Source organism: Suillus subaureus (assembly GCF_016647635.1).
Source record: "Suillus subaureus strain MN1 chromosome Unknown BJ212scaffold_55, whole genome shotgun sequence".
Taxonomy (NCBI): domain Eukaryota; kingdom Fungi; phylum Basidiomycota; class Agaricomycetes; order Boletales; family Suillaceae; genus Suillus; species Suillus subaureus.
This window is the reverse complement of record NW_024538611.1, coordinates 77,062-96,612: the sequence shown is the minus strand read 5'-3', so window position 1 is coordinate 96,612 and position 19,551 is coordinate 77,062. Positions and strand designations below refer to the sequence as shown.

Below are 19,551 nucleotides of genomic sequence, written 5' to 3'. Positions count from 1 at the left end.
CTCCGAAAACACACAACAATAATGTGTCCACTGCCTCCCCAAAATTGTATGATACAAGTCTAAAGTACACCAGAAGAAATGCAATCAGCTCGTATCGTCTGTGCCACTAGTATTGCCATTTGTTTTTGGGCTCATGCTCTTAGCTGTTGCGCTGGCGCCACCGCGATCCCGTGAACTGAGCAAACTTTGGAAGAAGTTTTGCAAAACTTCATGTTGAGTTTGTCCTCCAGTAGAACTAGGCGAAGTTCCGATGGTCGGTGAGCTTGGTGGTCGTCCGACGTGGGTGGTCACGTTTGCTCCCGTTGCAGCTCTTTGCGATCTGCGCGCTCCATCGGCGGTCGTGCTGGCATTGAGTGAGCTGGCCATTCCCATTCCAGCCTCCATCTCGCTGAGGGCACGCTCAACGGTTGGAAGATTGAAACTGCTGCTCCCCAATGGCCCAACAATACCGGCTGCAGCCGTATCCGTGGGATTTCGGAAAGCGCCACGGGGATCCCGGTCTGGCTTTTTGGCGTTTTCGTCATAATGCTTCGCGAGGAATGCCTGCTCTGCCATGGGGTCATTAAACGGAGGTAAAGGGGGTGGCTGCATGAAAAAAATGAGGTCATTGTGCCAGATTACCAGAATAACATATTTCACCTTTGCGCCTTGATCAGGTACTAGCATCTTATACATTTTTCTTGCACCTGAATGATCCTCGGACTCCACCACGTCGGCATCAAGGTCTGCTTCCCAAGCTTCGCCCCAAACCTTCGCCTCAAACCCTTCTCGAAGGACGCTAATCTTGCCCCAACTATCCCAACCAGCAGGAACGACGATGCGATCGCGGTCTAATGTATTTGGCTTATAATGAAAGACGAATGGATTGCGCAGGGGAGCCGGAGCCTCGGATCCCGATGCCATGGGGGACGGTGCCAGGGGGATAAATAAGAGGTGTAGGACATATTGCCTCAGCACCTGTAACGTGCTAGGTTGCTGCGTAGTATAAAATAACGATGCTCCATCTAGAGCAATGTAATGAGGTAATCACGATAATTTACAGAAAAACTTACATTTTAAACAAATCGTTCGGAGAACCTGCATCACGCCATCTGTGCGTTCCTCCCACTCACCACCTTTACCTTTTACCATGCCACCCATGCCGGAACTGCTGGCACCCACGAGATCATTTCCCTCGTCTATTAGGTCTGATTTGGTGCAGACAACAATAATTGGCACACCAGCAGAATTATGAGTCAGCGTGCCAGGGCCGAGCGGTAGGACTGTATTTGAGGAAATATTAGAGGTGGCAGGGACTGCATCGACGGAGGGTTCAGTATAATGCTGTAAATGATGTTGCACTGTAGGATAATAATGTCAGCTATCGGATTGTCTCAATCAAATGAGCATACGTCTTTCGTGATTCTCTTCGCGAACGATGTCGAGATCCCGGGATCCATCACCCTTCGCCCACATCTCTACCCACTTGAGCCACGTCTGAAGATTATCTACAAATGTCCAAGGGCGCGTCCAATCCAAAACAACCATTACAAGGGTGTGAGGCAACGATACCCGAGGAGGAAGAAAGTGTGGTATCAAAGAAGTGTAAGCTATTGCATCTGAAGGTACTGTGTACACCGATAGACGCGCCAAAGTGTCTTGCCGCGGCATTAGCATGCTTCATATACATAAAAATTGGGAAGCACACCCTCGTCGCCGTCATCTCTTATATCGGCCCAATCATATCCAAGAGCGAAATCTGACCGTGTCTCGTCTTTGCTCTCTTCAGAAACCGGTTTCTGTAGCAATGCTGAGGCAAGCACGGACTTGCCAGACGAAGAAGGACCTAGAAGCAGAACTTGCTTGGAAGGGATTGACCGTGAAGAGGAAACTGAGTCCAATATTGACGACCATAGGTTTTCTGGAGGTGCTTCTGGTGTCGCTGGGCGAGATCCCTCCATGATCTTCGTTGTACTTCTTGGCGAGTTCGAGTACTTGAGAGTACCTATGCTTATACTTTTGAAACTCCGATCAATAACTTCAAGTTGAATCTTGATCACCTTCGACGACGACGGCCACAACGGTTACTTACCAGGAGATTACATCAAAGGACTACTTTCTTGCTGAAGTCATGTCCTCAGCAGTCTCAGTACCACAACACAAGCTATCAGAGACTCCCAACTCACGTACAATCGAAATCAATGATTGGGTGATCATCGCGTCCACCAACCCGATATCTAGCGCGTCAGAGTGCGACGCGTTGCAAGCTTCGCTAGGATTCCCGTTACCCGAGATGACGTTTGGAAGTAACTATCTATCTCTCGAGCATCAGCCATCCGGGTGGAAGATGATGTTTGACACTCATAATGCCCTCAAGTGTGTGAAAAAGGGTGAGCTCGGGGAGGGCGATGGTGGAGTCAAGGTTGGCTACGCAGATGCCTGGCTTAAGAGCCGGTGAGGAATTCATGTTGCATATGTATCAATGTGATTCTGAGCGTACTCACCAGCACAGACCCTGGAACGAACCTTCCGTTACCTGTTACAGTCTCAGCCAAGCATTATGACTGGACTTACACCATGACTTATCCCGGCCATCACTCTGATTCCGCACCAGACATCGAATCGCCCAGTCCTTCAATACAATGGATGGATGCCAATGAGGATAACCCATTACATTCTATTCCGCTCTCTGAGCTCACGCGACCAGATCCAATATTATTCTACGCGGAAATCCCACTTTTTGAGGATGAACTACACGATAATGGATCATCCAACCTTCTCGTGCGAATAGTTCGTGCTGCTACCCTATGATTTTCCGCTGTCTGACTAGCCTGGATTAAAGCGCGTCATGCCCACATGTATATTCATTTTGTCGCGATTCACGCTTCGTGTGGATAATGTGCTCTTCCGCACACATGACACGAGGATATATCATTCTTTTACCTCAAGTCCTTCGTTAGTCGTACGTCAATTGAGCGGTTGGGAAGCACCATATGATGGCGTTAAGAGGGTGCGTGTAATGCTTCCTCTTATGTAAACTTATCTCTTGATAACCGTCGACTGCAGCGACTTCCCAGTCGCAATGATCTGACCCCTCTAACGGACGCGAACTTCATTGCGAAGGTGCTGACAGAATTACCTGTTATGGAATCTCAGCAGATAGGGGCAAGGACTCGTTGGAGGGGTTTGAGGACAAAAGTAGAAATAGCAGGTACTTGCAAGAGATGGACTCTAATGCACTAGTGATAAGTGGTAGAACCATCTGCATTGTATTTGTAGCTCATGAATTTGTTTTCATATCCTAACCTTTTCGGCAGAATTCGGGGCACGACTAGACTCTGGGAATTTCCTCAGAACGTATGCTCAACACCCCTTTGCAGCATGCATTCTTAATCAATGACTTACTTATATAGACATTTGGCTGCCGAACAAACAACCGTACTGAGCAACTATCCACACTGGCGGTGCTTTTATTTAGCTGGCGCAACGGAAGCAGTCAGATGGCAGCCAATCCATGATGGGTTTGCAACTCCGTTGGGCGAGCAGAAGGATCCTAATCGGTATTAACGTACAAAATGGTGGTACGTGCTTTACTACTGGTTGATTTTATATATAGGTCTTCACTCTGCTATTGGTGCAGAACGACTCTTGAAAATGAAGGAACGCCGTTTCCTTCTTTCAAGGTGTGGCTACGGGAACGATTGCGAATGCTCCATATGGTAGTGTGTTGGCCGTCTATGCCACCCAGATCCCTGCTGGATGCAAGCCGCTATAACTTAAATGTGAGAGGGTATATCTTCACCTAGAAGAGTTGCAGAAGAGTATGGTATAATCAGCTCAGTGCAAACAATATTATCGCGGGTTACTGACCAGACTGTCACCAGCACCTCAAACAATGCCAAAGACCATTCCACCACGACCAGCATCCAGCGTATTCGTCTGAAGTTCCGAAAGTATCGGATGAGACGGATGATAGCTGCGAGGCGCCATCATATACGTATGATGGGGTGTACACTTTACGACGAGACACCTGATGATTTCCTGTTCAACCTTCACAATAGAAACAAACAACGAAGAGATCATACGTTATAAACGGACCGGCTTTCCATGGTGAACGTATGCCTGTAGGGGGACAAAAGTGTAGAGCACGCTAAGCGTTTGAGGAATGTGGGTTAGAGAAAGGGATACTTACTGATCCAATTTATACCCACCAGCATGGTATCATTATGAGCACGAGGTAAACTGGATGCCGGGTTTGGCACGACACTCGGGGGTTGTGATCTGAATTTTTTTACCATCATGCAGGAATCCGGGGAACTTACTTTTGATGACGAGGTAATTTGATTGACCCCACGCACTACGTAGCACTATGTTACGTGGCACTCACTACATAGCTCTGTACTGTTTATGTGGGAGTTTGAACACTCGAGCTCTTTGCCGTCACGAGTCCGTGTTTACGTGGCCGAAGAATTGCGGAAGTGACAGTTTCGCAAATGCAAGTTATTCTCATAGGTGTAAGTAATTGAATTTAATGTCCATTCTTCCATTTGGCATACTTCCCGTCGATGTGCTGCTATGCTATTGCTGTCATGACTCACTAGTTCAAATGCCCCGAGCAATACAAATTTTCCAAGTAGGGTGTTTAACAACACATACCTTTTCGGCCCTTTTGCTCCGTTTCTTAAAGCAGTCAAGGTCATTCTGAATTATTTTTCGTGGATTCTTCAGAACCATTGGTAACACACTTCAAGTGATTCTATTACCATCCGTTATTTATACCAGTGCAAGACTCTGGTCTTTTTTTGGGAACGCGCGACTCCGGCTAGCTGCGAGGATCATGGACGTTTTTTGATGCTTGTCACAAGCCCCTTGTCCTCATCGATTCATTGAATGTAAGCTCAGGTTCATGGATGTCCTTTGACGCTTGCCACGCAAGCCCTTGTTGTCTAATGGTTATGACGTCAGACTTCTACTAGTGAAGCGCATCTGGAGGTTGCGGGTTCGAGTCCCGCCAGGGGTTTCTTTTTATTCTTTGTTTATTTACGCTATAAGCTTTGTCTTGGGCGATTTGATTTTCATTAGGTCTCGGATCAACACGAGAATCAACAGTTACCAATCCTATCAATTGGGCAACCGTCTGAATTTTTCCCTGGTAGCGTCCATTCTGAGCAAGCTTGTCTCGTGGAGCAACGTAGATGAAGACAACCAGGAATGACAGTGAATTTCATGATACCTAATTGATTACTTCAGTCTTCCTGCCCTGAAACCCTTGATATATCAGTTACGATGTCGACGACATGGCGGGCTTTAGCGATTGCTGGAATTCATCCTTATTGATATCTCATAGATGGTGGATCCCCCATTGGTACGGGGCTTTTCCTACCATATCCCCTTAACTTCCGAAGTTACACGGACCGAGGTCAGGAGGGCCTCGTCCTCTCCGCGGGCACGCATGTGTTGGTTATTCTCTGTTAAAGACCTGATATGATTTTAGGAAGAACAGGTACTCGGCAAGGCAGGGGTCTATTTGGCAATGTTTGAATCAGAGGCTCTTGCCAAATAGCGTCACTCAACTTCGTGTGGAACAGTGACTCCGAGATTTACATGGCGAAAAGATGTGTTCATGAAGTTTACTACAAGAAGTGTGTGTAGTAGTTAAAATGAGTAGGAATAACTACCAAGATAAGCGGCAGTGACACGAGCACGTTGCCAGAGCGGTTGCTGTGAAATTGTGGCTGCCAACCGTCACTACTAGTAGGACTGCAAAGCCGAACGGAGTTGGGTTCGTCAAATTTTAGCGAAGCCTGAGGCAGTAAAACGCCGAAATCTCGCGGAGAACGGCACGAATCCCACGTGGACGTATAGCCCGGCATCAGCCAGCCATAGCGAACCAGTCTGCTAAGTGCTTGGAATCGAAGCCCAAGTCAGAAGCGTCCAGCAGAGCGTCGCGAGGCAGACCACGTCCTTAGCACCTGCTGCAGTCACCCGTCTCCTAGGATAGGGGTTTGTTAACTAGAGTAAGAGGGACGCTGGGTGGCAGCGGTTTCAAGTTCTCGTCAGGACTCGGCTATGATATTAGCTACCCCAACCGCGCCGACCATCTCGTCCTGTTTAGAAATGATACTACCAGTGAGCCTATATACCTAGTGGGAGTAAAGTTCCGAAGCATGACTGCAAACGTGTTCGATGACTGGCCAGCTGCTCAGGGTAAATATGACCCACCGGGAGGTTAGTTTACAGTGGGATGGGAAGCTTTAGATCCCAGATCTGGTGGCCTTTAGCACATCCGGACCCTAAGACCCACTCACCGAGGGACCCTACTCGGCAGTTTCCGCACCGGTAACTGCTGGACGGAACTGAAAATTTGGCGGTCCTATTAAGTGCTTAAGTAAGCTTGTGCTGATTAGCTGATTCAGCTACTTCGTAGGAGTGGAAATTAGTTTGTTCTTGCAAGGCTAATGTGTTAAGCAACTCCAGACAGGTTATTAGTTCAGTGAGCTATCTGACTAAACCTTTCTTCAACTTTGGTGCGGTTCTCAGCGTTTTAATTAGAGTTCTACAAATTTGCGTGGTTCGCTGACCAGACTCGTAGGTTGACCCCATGACTTCCCCGACTTTCCATGATGCGCCCGTGCTCTCGACCTCACCTACTTCAATCAGGGGCGCTTCTCCTGTTCGACGAAGGGACAATAGAGAAAGCTTATCATGTCAAACTGACGTGGTAGAATCTGGGTCCCGACCGCATATATCTCCGACGCTTATCTGCTCTTATGACCTGGATGACCTAGAAGTGAGGGAGAGGCAGAGAACGTTGGATGTCGACATGGCTCTGCATTTGTCCAGGGCCCGGAGAGAGACTACAACGACACCACCAACATCATTACAATACGAATCGGCTCCTCACCCTGAAGCAGTGCCCCCATTCTCCCACTTCTCAGCTATCGAGGAACACGACATTGATATTGCTCGTGGAGACAGAATTAGTCACCTCGATCATAATGGTGTGAACTGCGGTTCTGACGGGCTGCACTCGCAACGATCCCGAACTCCTATCGACTTGCGGATGCAGCACCTTGACCAAACCCACGACCCAGCACTTCTTACGACTATGGGAAGTGAGTATCGACCGATTCGCGATGAAGCTCTCGCTTCTATGCCGGGCCTTCCCGTGTATCAAGCGAATGCATCCCGCTCCGCTTTCACCTTTACTCACCTGGAGGCCTTTGCAGCTCAAGAGAAGACTGAGCTAGGCATATCATCACCTACGGATACCCATGGGCCAGCATTTCGGCTGCGTCACCCAAACTTTGCCCAGAACGGGGGTCCAGAATCGGTCGTATCTCCGCCTGGAGGAATTCCTCCATTTGACGCTGCATTTGATTCCTCTTATCACGGTAATATTCGACAGCGCAAGCTCAGCCAGAGTAGTCCAGTCCCTAGGCATAGCCGGAATACTCGGGGAAAGATGGCCTTATTTGAGAACCACGGCGGAGACCCAAACTTCACTTTTTCAAGCCGGCTCATGGGACATGGGCATTTAAGCGCCATTCCATCCCCAGATAATGTGTCAACAAACCAGTACAACGCTGCAGGGATGGGTGGAATCATGACACCCGGTCATGACAGACCATACCGATTCTCGTTTTACTCCAATGCGTTGTCTGCAACTATTCACGCACGAAGTCTCAGCGAACTCCCTGCGGAGGGGCAGTCCTTTGAAGATTTGTTTACTGGCCTGGCTCCTCCCGACGGCCCGCGAGACGCGAAGGGTGGATCTGCCCCCGTTCCCGTGCCTCCACACCAAGGGGCAGCTTCTGTCCAGGGCACGAACAAGCGCTTGCTAGATTTTGCAACCCCCAGCTACAATGGTCGTCCGGAGAAGGGCGGTGCTGGTAATCCAGGCCCACCAAATAGCCTCAGGGATAGCGGCGAGCTCGAGGGGAATACATGGTGGCTAGATGTCCTAAGCCCGACAGATGAAGAGATGAAGGTTCTAAGCAAGGTACTGCCTATGCAAACAGTTGGTTCTCTGAACTTAAGCATTGCCTTAGGTCTTCTCTATCCACCCTTTGACTGTTGAAGACATCCAAATGGAGGAAGCTCGTGAAAAGATTGAATTGTTCCGGAACTACTACCTTGTTTGTTTCCGCAGCTTTGATCAGGATCCTTACAGCCCCATGCACCTGGAACCCCTGAACATGTATATCATTGTATTTAGAGAGGGAACTTTATCTGTAAGTGATCCATTTGTTTTCCTATAATCTTTTATTTATAATCCTTCTAGTTTCACTTCCGCCCCACCCCACATCCGCAAAATGTCCGCCGAAGAATAAAGCAACTCAAAGATTACATTAACGTCACATCAGACTGGATCTCGTATGCGTTGATCGATGACATCACCGATGCCTTCGGACCTCTAATCCAGTCCATTGAATACGAAGTCGACTCTATTGACGAGCTCGTCCTTATTTTGAAGGAGGCAGAGCAAAGTGACATGTTGAGAAGAATAGGAACATGTCGCAAGAAGGTCATGGGACTATTGCGCTTGATGGGTAATAAGGCGGATGTAGTTAAGGGGCTCGCAAAGAGATGCAACGAAAACTGGAGGGTAGCACCAACGTCAGACATCGTGAGTTATTCGGTATTGGTCATCCGTGCCACGACTCATTCTTTATGAAGGGTCTATATCTTTCCGATATTCAGGTTAGTTGCTGCCGACGCTGAATTTACTAATTGATTCCAATGAATTGTTAGGACCACTTGATAACCATGACGCAAAATTTAAATCATTACGAAAAAATCCTGTCCCGGTCGCACTCCAACTACTTGGCGCAGATTTCCATCGAGATGACAGATGCTAACAACCAGATCAACGATGTCCTCTCAAAGTTGACGGCATTGGGTACGGTTCTCATTCCCATGAACTTGGTAACGGGTCAGTGCCTTCTCTTCGCCGTCAATGATTTGTGTCCTCATGACTCATCCAGGTATGTGGGGTATGAATGTACACGTTCCAGGCCAAGATGATACTGTACGTGGGCTACCATTTGCGCACCGCTACTATTTATTCTGTTTTTTTTTTCAGACCACCTACCACTGGTTTGCTGGGATCCTTTCCGCGCTTGCAGCCTTCGGCATCATTGGCGGGTACACCACATATAAACTCATGGTTAAACGATAAATGCATTTGGGGTTAATCGTTATGTTTTAATTCTGTCTGTTTCTAAGCTTTTACCTTTCTGGTTCGCTATCATCATTTGTGATCTTTTTATTCCCGATCTCGTCATCGTGATTTACGCCCAGACTTCCATCGAGTTCGCGGGAGAACTCCAGGATCGTCCTCAATTTCCCATTCACAATGTCGCTTCTTTTCTCATTCATTTATCTAATACTCACGTACATCAACACTCCATAGAAAGCATGTCAGGGTAGTGAGGATAATTGCAACTACGATCAACAAATAACAAGTACAATAGAATCAAACCAAAACGCGTCAACGAATACACTACTTGTGATTTCCAACCAACAACTTTACTGACTTCACAGAAGAGCATTCTCCATTCATTGTGTTAAGAGACGGGGAGGAAGGTGGTCTAGCATAAGGGGGAGGGATCGAAGGTGGTCGCCGAGGAGAAGGCTCGGTGTCAACTGGTGATACAATCATGGCCAGCGAAGGCGAAAGCGCCTGCTGTATCGTACGAGCTGCTGCGTTGGCAGGCGGGAGGACAGGGGTTTGAGGAAGGCGCCGTTGCTTGGGTGATCTAGGCTCTGGGTTGTCTTGTGGAGTGTCATCCGCATACTTGCGCTTCTTGTTCAAGTGCGGTGACTGTGGGCGGGATTGCCAAGGTGGGGGAGGTGGGACGTGATGTCCGTTCGCTGACGGCTGCCTTACAAGCTCATAAACAGGTGTTGGTGGTGTGGGAAGTGGCATGGGGGCGCTATGAATATGCGAATGTCGGTGGTGCGTAGAAGGGCCAGGTTCAGCAATGTGAGACATTGTATGGGCTGGAACGCTCCGGGAAGCTGGTGCATTGCCGTTATTGAGATCAGGCTGACCGGGCGAAAATCGTATGAGTTCCACGAATAATGTTTGCGTGTATGGGGGTAACATCTTCATATAAACAACTTCTTTGCTGAAGGTGTCTAGCATGACGCTCGTATTGACATACGTGTCTGGATCTTGGTTATCTGCTCATCTGTTAGTGTGGGTAATACGTTCAATGAATTTTACTGACCAACGTGCTTGACGCGGACTTCTGAATAGATGTATGGTCGGCTCCTACGCAAACAGCACAGCGGGCACATAAATCGATTGGTGCCGCTGGCGTTGGCCTCTATAGGGAAGAAGACGCAGCCAGAGTGGTAACGTCTTCTGCAGGCTTCACATTCAACGGTTGGATAATCGATGAGGTATGGCGTGCGACCGCGGCATATGCAGCGCGTACCATCTCGCCAATCCTTGTCGACATCCTGGCCAAAAGTGAACTTTGGTCTTCGCCTCTTCTTGACCCGAACAGCTGGCGGTTGACCAGCAAGGATGCGATGCAGACCAGCGAGGTCGAGACCGTATGAAACTTCGCGACTTGGAGACACAGCAAACTGGATCTTGTACAATTTGCGCATGTAGTGACGCACTTGAGGAATATATTCGGCCCGTTTGTTGCCGGGTTGTGAGGCATACGTCAAGAACTGGCCGATGACTTCGCACAAACGATCTATCCGACGGACAATGATCTCCAGCTGCTTCCAGGCTTCCGAATAATTTTTGGTTATTGGAGGCGCTTTAAGGAGGATGGTCGGCAGGAAACAGAAGTGCCAACTCCGTTCCTTGTGAATGGCACCATTCCAGTGATGATGATCGCAGAAAGGGCATGAACCACCGTTAGCTGCGCAAACGCCATGAAACCTTGCGAAGCAATGGTCACACTGAACTGCATCGGAGTGAGTCCCAGGTGGAGGGGGGCGAACGGGAGTAGTGCAGATGCAGGTAAAGTACTCGTCAATGGGGGGTTTGTCATCCTCCTGTCTCGTTGACTCCTCAACATCATTCAGGATATCCCGGCCATGAGCGCATTCGTGCTGCGGACAGTACCACGGCAGATCTTCCAACCATTCTTGATGGCGAGTGAGCTGATCATCCAGCTTTTCAAAAATGGGTAGTGAGAACATGGTGAGATGCTCTCGGGCGTAGGATCTCCACTTCCGCATCATCGCAAAGACGTCCGTGTCTTCTCGGTGCTGGTAACGATGTTGAAGGATCGATTCACATCGATTCTCGAGATCCAAAGCAAACTCGGCAGTCTGCTTCAGATCTCTGATAGCAGAAATGCTGAAGTCTTTTTCAGCACGGGCAACGAAACGCATGACTTCCGAAATCCTGGGCTTGAGTCCTTGACCATCAGGGGAGATCCAGGCCTTCGCCTGTTTCTCGAAATCCTTCGCTTTGCTGCGCGCGGACATCAACCGGTCGTAGATCGTGACATCGATAGGAATGGTAGAGTCTATCTCAAAGAATTCGTCCAGTTCTTCGATGGTCTTGTGTGGCTGATCCAATATCTGCCTCGCCCGCTCTTCCCAGTCATCCCCAGCTCGTTGACGAGACTCTAGGGTTTGGATAAACTGGGTCTCGAGAGGAACACTGCAAGCGCGAGCGCGGGTCAAGAGCCCACGAATGTCTTCCAGTGTAGCTGACGAATCCTCCGCCTTCTCCTCCAGCTCTCTAATGAGTTGCTCCCGAGACACAAGCTTCTCAACTTCAAGTATTTCATCAAGATTGACGTTGATGGATGATGCGCCAAGGAGCAGGCGCTCGCAGTCAGATATGAAAGCGTCCCGACTGGCCACTGAATTGGCGGAATTGAGTAACGCTGAGGCTTTGCATTGAACATCTTCTGCTTGTTCAGCTAACGTACGGAGGTTTCCGATCTCCGGGGCTTCAAACCCAAGATTTTGTACCTCCATCAGGAGAGCATAAAGGTCGTTGAGTCCACGGTCAGGTCTATCTCCAGCATCACGGTCATCAAACGCAGTGTTGTTGGCTTCGTGCAAAGACGGGCGCCCACGTGAACGGCGGGTGAGTTTACGGCCTTGCTTGCGGCTAATGAACGCATTGGCAGCCTCCAACCACTCGTTGCCACGGTTGACGCATTTACGGAGGGCGGTGAGTTCAGGGAGGTGATAATTGATTCGCTCGCCTTCAGCAAGGAGCGCGCGAAGAGAGCGTAACGATGGAAGGTCACTTTCCACAAGCACTTTGTTGAATTTCGTCCGCCATTTCCCAGGGACGGCTGCGCGTTCAACGACTTTCCCAAGAATCTCGCGGAGGTCGGCGTCAGAAAACCGTTGTCTGAGTGTCAATCCTTCTGGTGAATGGTCGCATAGTTGATCCATGTGATCAGCGCAGACAATCTCGCTCTTGCAATGACAGGTGATCTGCGAGAGGTAGCAGAAGGCTTTGCAGATTGTGCATTGGTACTGATCTTCAGGGCGGTCCTCTTCCTCAAGACGCTCGCAAACGCCACGGTCACGAGCCAGCTGGCGAGCTGCAAGCTCCCGCTCAGTCATTTCCTTGAGACTCAATTCCAGCCTTCAGAAAATACGGTAAGTTCCATAGAATAATTGATTAATATTTCAATTTCAATGCTTACCATAACGCAGTTTTAATAGATTGAGATTGTTGCGTAATCGTTACGAGAAGCTCATCATGGGAAAAGACCGGCAGCTTCTTGTGTTCACGGTAACGTTGAACACAATCACGACCGAACGGCAACCAGTCTGGGAGCGCAAAATTGACAGCCTCATTGAAATTGAACTGTCATGGGACTCAGTATCAAGATGTGATCGATCGAAAACGTGCCAAACGCACCCCGTGGTTGAAGCCTGCATGGTATGCTTTCGGGAACGTGATGACAAATTCGCCTGCCCGTTGGTTGCAAGCATACACGCGGACTCCGGCATCAGTGAGACGTTTCGGATTCATCAACGTTACGAGTTGGAATAGGAGATCGGACTGCGCCTCAAATAGGTCAGGCGCCTCACTCTTGATGGCGGCCTCGAACTTTTCTGCGTCTTCTCCTGGGATACCATACCAGGTCTTTGTTTCACCCCAATGCACTAGGGGGAGCGATCAGAAAAAGTAGCCTGTTGCAATAGGACACTACGTACTGAAGTTGATGCTATAGGTATAATGATCCTGTCGTAGCGTAGATAGATCAGCGATCAGTACTTATAACTGAAACGTATCAAGACGGACGCACCTCGTTGTGCCAACAAAATGTCGAAAAGACCATGCCAACGTATGTCCAAGGGACAGTCATACCAGAAATATCAGACTTGATGTATCTGAGAAGGGAATCTGGGAGAATAGGCATATTGTTCAGATTCCACGGGTCCTTCGAGGCCGGCTCCAGTGGATGGGTCTCCAGGGTGGGCATGGCACTGGAGGAGGCAAAAAAAATTGTCAGCACTCATTTGAACGGTGAAAAAATCCAAAAAATCCTCTCACCTGCCATGCGTAGTCGAATGTACATCAGCACCATACTCAATTTCCACAGTTTCATTCGGTGATTGTACAAGGCGCCAAAATTCATTCTCCACATCATACTCAGATATCAGCGTGCTTCCGACGTAATTCACCGTAGGGTCATCGAGATCCGCGGCCGATGGAGACGGTGGAGGATGAGAGGTCCACCATCTTCTGCGGAACTCAAGATCGCGCGCCTGGAAACTCGAGAGACTGTGTTCCTCGCCCTCATCAAAGCCGAAATCGCCACCGGTGCCAAAAAGACAGATGTGGCAAAACCACTGCCCTTTCGGAATAGTGGCCAAAGGGGGGTCGAGACAAAAGATGTGAAATCCTGTGGCAACAAAATTAAACGCGCGCATATTTTAAGTATAAAGTAAACATACCACAATCACACCCATCACATAGCAGCATTTTTTCGTCCTGATTCTTCTTCTGGCAAATTTCACAAGAAAGCTGAACAAGAGTGAGTTCATCAAAAGGGATGGGTGCAATGATACGTACTTCTAAGGTGCGCTTGTACTCGTCGTCGGGCTGAGGTGAAGCTGACACCGGAGATAACCGACTGAGAACATCCAGAGACTTCCTCGTGGCTGGGCGGTATTCATGGTTAGATATTGACTAACCGGGTGCATTGACTAGCTTACGAGTCATTTCTTGAGATGATACTCTTGCTCCACGTTTCACAGCGGTGCTCTCGGGTCGAGGCCCGCTACGTTCCTTATAATCACCGTCATCAGGGGGTTCTGATAATGGGCTAGATGTAGAAGTAAGCGGGCTGGATGGTGGAGAACCACGCTCGCGAGGAAATGTCAAAGGATGTGTGGCAGTCTGGATGTTCATATGAGTCTTCAGTTGCGGATCGCGCGCTGCAGCCGGAGATGTGGACAGGGTTGGTGAATTCCGAACACAGTCGCAGAAATGCTCATAAGGCAAGATAACTCTTGTATAAGAGTTCTTAATCTGCGTAGATAGTCCAGGGATGCCACGGTAACCGAGGAGCGCCCCGAGGTCCCCCCATTTCTTGTTTTTAGTCACCTATGAGACTATTCAGGCACTAGCTACGCTATAATGGAGGATCACGCACTGCCTCGTAGCCACCGAGTTTCTGGACCTCTTTGCGGAGTAACCACAGGTCTAGGGGCTTGTGGTTGATGGTGGGCACAGACACACGAGGATTGCCTTGTTGTTTATGAAAACGGTAGAGCTGCTCCAAAAAATTGACCTTTGCACGAGATGAGGCCTCGATAGAGTTAAGGCGTTGCAGCCGAGTCTTGAAACGAAATGTCTGATACATAATTTATTAGAGCCATCGTCGTAACGAACATCACTATGTCACGGAGAAAAAATATACAAACCTCGCTATCTGTAACACAGGGCATCTTCCAACCAACAGGAGGGATGATTTTGCAGATGCCATAATTTTTCGCCTTTTCTGAGATGGAGCGGATGTAAGCCATAGGGTCTTTGAACTCATCTGACGTCGGGTAAAAAACTAGGCAGTCTTCTAATCCAAACGGACGGGGTTTGGAGCGCATGGGCTGCGTTCGGGGGCTCGATGTTTTGACTGTAGATAAGTCTAACGTGGGTGAGACAGAGATGGGAGTGCCATCTCCAGAAAAATTGTCGGTAGATTCCTGCTGTGTCACATCATCATTATCCAGTGATGTCACGTGGTTCTGCAGGGCAGCCAGAGCATGTGTCTTGGATTTACGTGGGGCGCGTTTGGTGCTACTGGATGCGCTCTGCTGTGATACTCTGGGCTGTGAAGGAGAAAGAATTTCCTCCTGTGTGTCTATAGGGACTGCACCTTCTACCGGAATTGACAGACAAGAAGTGAATGTAGCAGGCTGTTTATTCGAAAATTCGGTCGGTAAGGCGTCTGAGGAGCGTGGGGCGCTGCTTTGTGCAGGCGTTCGCGGAGAGCGACCGCGACGTGAAGGCGATCCCCGCGAAGAATTCGGAGGAGAAATAGTCTGCATAAAACAGCAGATGAGAGATAATAATTGCTATCGTCGAGGAGGAGGAAGAGTAAAAGCTACAGACTTCCGAAGGTCCTGAATTCCAATGTGTGGGAGCGGGCATTGAAATTGTGCACTGAGTTATCGTGTTACCTTGTTGCTTCGGCGTGGGAATATGACAACATATTCGCGGAGTTTGGTGGAAAGCCTCCTTTGCGGAAATACTTTTAGCTGTTCCTCTTATTTCAATTCCACACTCCCGGTATACACTACACTCTGCATAGCGAACAACCTATCCTACGTGCATTATAATCTAACATATTATGCATGAAGCTTGTCTATTTTGCACACAGGCGCCAAAGATACGCTTAGATCATTCACTGTTGATCCAGATGAACTTGCCACCGATACGGAAGTCTTCCGAAGACTACCAAATCCAGCAACATGGCCACCTGTGGCCAGATGGAGCTGAGGGGGCGAAAGATCGAGAGCGGTGCGCTTTACCAAAGGAACACTTGATTAAACCCATGCATTGATGTTTAATATGCCCCCTGCGATGTGGCCGTATTCAAAATTCAGCGAGCCAGACATCAGGCAGTAGAACGATATATTACCACACCAATCTCGAGGAGATCGGATCTGCCTCCAACAATATTACTTATGCGAGGCATCCGTTACACGCTGTTATGTACATAGCTTCTCCATGAAGCTTCAGGCTAGGCATATTATGTGCTCCAGCACACGCGCTGCCCATGTGCCATTCTGTCGCCATTAATATCGAGATTCATCTGTATGTCAAGTCTTGCCTGTACCACGTTCGAACTTACATGCTCCAGCTGGCAGCCATAGCACCTTTTCTCTGGTACCTTTCACAGTCGGTCGGCTTTCGGCACAGAGAGCAAATAAAAAAGCACTTCCACGCCTGCGCCGCGGCCTGTGTAGCGGCTGAGCGCCGAGGCAGCAGCTGTGGACCAAATCGGTGCCCTTTGTTTCTGAGTATTATTTTTAGCACCCAAAGAAGGACAAAGAAACTTTGAACAATCGTGATTGTTCGAGAAATGCGTGGTACTATCCCAAACTTGGACGGTTCATGTGAATTCTTGAATTTCAGAATATCATATTTAGGAGATTGCTCCTGCTGAGCAGTCTTCAAACTTCCACGTCACGTCCCTTCCGCTGATCAAGGCGATGGAGTCACCAATACTTTTTCTATCAAGCTCCCGAGCTTACTCTATTTTCTGATTGTGCTTCAAATAGTGGCGAGCCATACTGCATTCCCTTTGGACGTGGCTCGTGTGTTTTTCAGAGGGACGAACATTTTTCTTTTATCATTCTCAAACGGTCACGATTCTTTTCCATCCTTCAGAACGCTGGAATACTGTGTAGTATGACCGTATCTCTGACATGTGTCCCGTGACAACCCGATACTCATCTGATTCTCAAGATAGTTGTGATATTAATAGCTTACCACACCAGTGCTCTCCTCTTCTAGTTGCGAGAATCAAACTACGTCCAATAATCATCAAAACTCTCGAACGGACTACCCACGAGATTGCCCGCGCCGTGTCCAGGCTCGTAGCACATTTACTGGGCAAACTTCCTCGAGAACGAAATGGCCAAGGTACTATTCGGGCGCGTTTGAGCAACGTAATATCGTGGGCCCGCCGACGGTAGTATTTTCGAAAGCACCCCACTCTCGCTGGCAAGGTTACATTCTACTGCGTAACCGCCTGTCTGGGTCTCCTTAACACCTCCGAGTACACGCTTTTGCATGTCAGCTGCGCCTTCCCAAATTCCGCGCGTTTATTATGCACATAAAGAGATTTCCCCCTAAATCTTTAAAGCCGCTAGCGGCTGATTTATGAAGCTCATTGTTCTTCGACACAAATACAACGATGTCGAAGTATGTAATGGCATCGGGTGGACACGTGCGACTATATGGATTAGTTGAGACCTGGAGATTGTGCGAAATTAAATACCAGTTGGCAGCCTTGGCTACATAAGGCTATGCATCCTGGATAGTGTGCCTGCCTCACGATGCTGAAGCTTGCAAGTCTCACGTCGACTGAAATGGTACGTATTCAAATGAACATTTTCCACAATAAGACTCCGATAGCCGTCAAACTTTGATATCGAACGGGAGATCTATGATGTTGGGCGGCTGTTGATTCTAGGCCAGAGCTGACTGGCACTGTAATGTCCTGACCTGTGAGCCCGAGCCTGCCTGAATATATGATTTTCTCACTGATTCAAACCTAACGCGTAACATCGTACACTGGACACGTAGCATCCTGTACGCCGGGATCTATATATAATTCCACATCATATAAATAGTACACCAAATCACGAATTGGAAATTAACTGAGCTGTATCAGGCTGTATCTGGCTGTGTCCGGGTTTCACTTCTTGCTTTGCAAATGGAAGCTCGGAGCCACACAAGCAATCGTGTCGACACATGGAAATCCCTCGCCGCGTATATGAGCCACAGCGTAAACAGCGCCACAAGGCCGCATGCGCTCCCACTGGTCGCGAGCGTCAAGGTGGGCGTAGACGTGAAGACTTGGTAAGAGAACGCAAGCATGAAATACAGCATGCTGCAGAATAACGTGACTTCCGTGAGCCAAGAAGAATACAATAGCAAAGCACTCACCCCCACAACAGCATAGCATACGGAAGACTATGTACGGTTGCTACAGCTTTGGTGCCGAATGCGGACCCTGTCATCTTCTTGAGGAATTGAACCTGCAGCATTTTGTTGTAAGAATATGCGACAATCGATGCGCCATTCTTTGCTCACCGCTGTGTCGGCAGATTCCTGCCCATACATCCGACTCTGTCTAGTGAGAAACAAGGACACGACCAACGATCCAACGATGCAAAAAATGGAAAGATACGTGCTAATAATTGTGACCGAACCTGAATCCTGGGGACTGACGGAAGGCACGGCCAGAAAGCTGACGTCCACGGCGACCATCACAGTCGACTGGCATGATTAAGTAAAAAAAGAGCCGAACAGCGAGAATCGTGGCACGCACATATATTGTGATGCTTGACCATTCACTACTCAGCTTGCTGTTAAAATGCTTCCAGCGCGGAGAATTGATACTGCGGTCGACCCATACTCGTCGGAGTTCTTCCATATGTGACTGCGGAGCCCCGAACATTGCAGCATTGAAGGCCCATGAAAGAACTAAGATTAGCTTGTTCTGGTTCTTCTTTTTGTAAACGGTCTGGTCCGCATCCAGACGGGCAGAAGGGAGCCCACAGAAGTTGAAGAATTTAGCTCGGGCTGGTAGGAAGCTTAGAGGGAATGTATTGCGGAACGCGCGACTTACTGAAATACCGCATAAACCTGGCTACTAGACAGTCACCTCCTGGGGCAATATGGACATGATGATACTTACCAATGACACAGATAGAATAAGCGCCACCGACATTCTCTAATTTGGAGAATCAGCAATGCCACTAAAGAAACCTTTCGCTTGCCTCCAAGTTGGTCGATCAAGTCCAGAATTTTTGATAATTCATCACCGTCAAAGGGCGAGAGCGACACGTCTGTCGTTATGGTCTCTGCACACTCCTTTCAGCGACTCGTACATGGAGTCAAAGAGAAATTCTCACCAGCGCTAGCATGTACAACAACTTCTTTGAGTTCCTTGAGCAACTGAGGGCATGGTAGATTTTCATTGGGATACATCTCGCAGTGTTGCCTAGGAAGGACCTGATTAACCCTACATTAATCTTGCGTTTTCTATTCCGTCACTTCGTGAGAGGATTTCACAAACAAAAGCACAATACACACAATGACAGACTTGCCAGTACTGATGTTCAACAGCATACTCTGGAAACACGAGTCATCAAAACACGACGATTATCCACTGTAGAGGGCGCACTGATATGGCTCAGCTTTTCGACGCCCTGAACTCCACAATAGAGTTTTACTGTAGGTAGCTTATGGAGCCAGAAAAGTAGATGCTTGTTGTGGTCAATCAAATAGTATCTGCAAATTCCCACTCCAGTCCCCCGGTTCCATACCAACTGCACCACAAGCTCGATCTTGTCACAATCCAGCTTTAACCCAGGGGGCAT

At 48.5% G+C, this 19,551-nt stretch overlaps 6 protein-coding genes and 1 non-coding gene across 7 annotated transcripts; 3 read left to right on the top strand and 4 right to left on the bottom strand.

Annotated features, from left to right (window-relative positions):
- Nucleotides 1-84: 84 nt before the first annotated feature.
- BJ212DRAFT_1449661 (dynein light intermediate chain-domain-containing protein) lies at nucleotides 85-1,940 on the bottom strand (the record flags this gene model as incomplete). The annotated part of the gene is made up of 5 exons (XM_041338730.1): nucleotides 85-585; nucleotides 640-1,004; nucleotides 1,053-1,340; nucleotides 1,392-1,637; nucleotides 1,688-1,940. The coding sequence occupies 5 exons, from the start codon at nucleotides 1,938-1,940 to the stop codon at nucleotides 85-87; spliced, it is 1,653 nt and encodes a 550-aa protein (XP_041187117.1).
- A 65-nt stretch (nucleotides 1,941-2,005) lies between these two features.
- BJ212DRAFT_878652 (TIP41-like family-domain-containing protein) lies at nucleotides 2,006-3,453 on the top strand. Its single transcript, XM_041344260.1, has 5 exons — nucleotides 2,006-2,433; nucleotides 2,487-2,769; nucleotides 2,822-2,989; nucleotides 3,046-3,336; nucleotides 3,393-3,453. Exons 1-4 carry the CDS (start codon nucleotides 2,111-2,113, stop codon nucleotides 3,220-3,222), a joined length of 951 nt encoding a protein of 316 aa, XP_041187116.1. The 5' UTR covers nucleotides 2,006-2,110; the 3' UTR covers nucleotides 3,223-3,336; nucleotides 3,393-3,453.
- Nucleotides 3,454-3,714: 261 nt separating this feature from the next.
- BJ212DRAFT_1304152 (uncharacterized protein) lies at nucleotides 3,715-4,713 on the bottom strand (the record flags this gene model as incomplete). Its single annotated transcript, XM_041333554.1, has 6 exons — nucleotides 3,715-3,748; nucleotides 3,850-3,955; nucleotides 4,078-4,101; nucleotides 4,172-4,260; nucleotides 4,302-4,336; nucleotides 4,636-4,713. 6 exons carry the CDS (start codon nucleotides 4,711-4,713, stop codon nucleotides 3,715-3,717), a joined length of 366 nt encoding a protein of 121 aa, XP_041187115.1.
- A 201-nt stretch (nucleotides 4,714-4,914) lies between these two features.
- Nucleotides 4,915-4,999, top strand: BJ212DRAFT_t122. The gene has a single exon. It is a non-coding gene; the product is annotated as a tRNA-Arg (tRNA).
- A 1,368-nt stretch (nucleotides 5,000-6,367) lies between these two features.
- Nucleotides 6,368-9,445, top strand: BJ212DRAFT_1392689 (uncharacterized protein). The gene is made up of 7 exons (XM_041337073.1): nucleotides 6,368-7,981; nucleotides 8,031-8,213; nucleotides 8,264-8,608; nucleotides 8,659-8,682; nucleotides 8,734-8,914; nucleotides 8,967-9,010; nucleotides 9,065-9,445. Exons 1-7 carry the CDS (start codon nucleotides 6,581-6,583, stop codon nucleotides 9,158-9,160), a joined length of 2,274 nt encoding a protein of 757 aa, XP_041187114.1. The 5' UTR covers nucleotides 6,368-6,580; the 3' UTR covers nucleotides 9,161-9,445.
- BJ212DRAFT_878378 (PLU-1-like protein-domain-containing protein) lies at nucleotides 9,331-15,577 on the bottom strand. Its single transcript, XM_041344259.1, has 12 exons — nucleotides 14,860-15,577; nucleotides 14,589-14,789; nucleotides 14,149-14,539; nucleotides 14,006-14,094; nucleotides 13,888-13,957; nucleotides 13,484-13,835; nucleotides 13,236-13,416; nucleotides 13,144-13,171; nucleotides 12,845-13,092; nucleotides 12,627-12,790; nucleotides 10,215-12,565; nucleotides 9,331-10,167 (listed from the first exon to the last, which is right to left on the bottom strand). Exons 1-12 carry the CDS (start codon nucleotides 15,481-15,483, stop codon nucleotides 9,485-9,487), a joined length of 5,382 nt encoding a protein of 1,793 aa, XP_041187113.1. The 5' UTR covers nucleotides 15,484-15,577; the 3' UTR covers nucleotides 9,331-9,484.
- A 2,256-nt stretch (nucleotides 15,578-17,833) lies between these two features.
- Nucleotides 17,834-19,551, bottom strand: BJ212DRAFT_1284012 (uncharacterized protein; the record flags this gene model as incomplete). The annotated part of the gene is made up of 9 exons (XM_041331793.1): nucleotides 17,834-18,056; nucleotides 18,113-18,204; nucleotides 18,260-18,445; nucleotides 18,498-18,751; nucleotides 18,798-18,833; nucleotides 18,874-19,032; nucleotides 19,084-19,183; nucleotides 19,275-19,303; nucleotides 19,356-19,551. 9 exons carry the CDS (start codon nucleotides 19,549-19,551, stop codon nucleotides 17,834-17,836), a joined length of 1,275 nt encoding a protein of 424 aa, XP_041187112.1.

Coding starts and splice junctions, on each gene's coding strand:
- BJ212DRAFT_878378 (XM_041344259.1), bottom strand. CDS start 15,483: ATGCAGACTATTTCTCCTCCGAATTCTTCGCGGGGATCGCCTTCACGT. Junction 14,095..14,148: donor ATCATCTCAAGAAATGACTC/GTAAGCTAGTCA, acceptor AATACCGCCCAG/CCACGAGGAAGTCTCTGGAT. Junction 10,168..10,214: donor AGTCCGCGTCAAGCACGTTG/GTCAGTAAAATT, acceptor ACAGATGAGCAG/ATAACCAAGATCCAGACACG.
- BJ212DRAFT_1392689 (XM_041337073.1), top strand. CDS start 6,581: ATGACTTCCCCGACTTTCCATGATGCGCCCGTGCTCTCGACCTCACCT. Junction 8,609..8,658: donor TAGCACCAACGTCAGACATC/GTGAGTTATTCG, acceptor TTCTTTATGAAG/GGTCTATATCTTTCCGATAT. Junction 8,915..8,966: donor TCCCATGAACTTGGTAACGG/GTCAGTGCCTTC, acceptor TGACTCATCCAG/GTATGTGGGGTATGAATGTA.
- BJ212DRAFT_878652 (XM_041344260.1), top strand. CDS start 2,111: ATGTCCTCAGCAGTCTCAGTACCACAACACAAGCTATCAGAGACTCCC. Junction 2,434..2,486: donor GATGCCTGGCTTAAGAGCCG/GTGAGGAATTCA, acceptor CGTACTCACCAG/CACAGACCCTGGAACGAACC. Junction 2,770..2,821: donor CCAACCTTCTCGTGCGAATA/GTTCGTGCTGCT, acceptor CCTGGATTAAAG/CGCGTCATGCCCACATGTAT.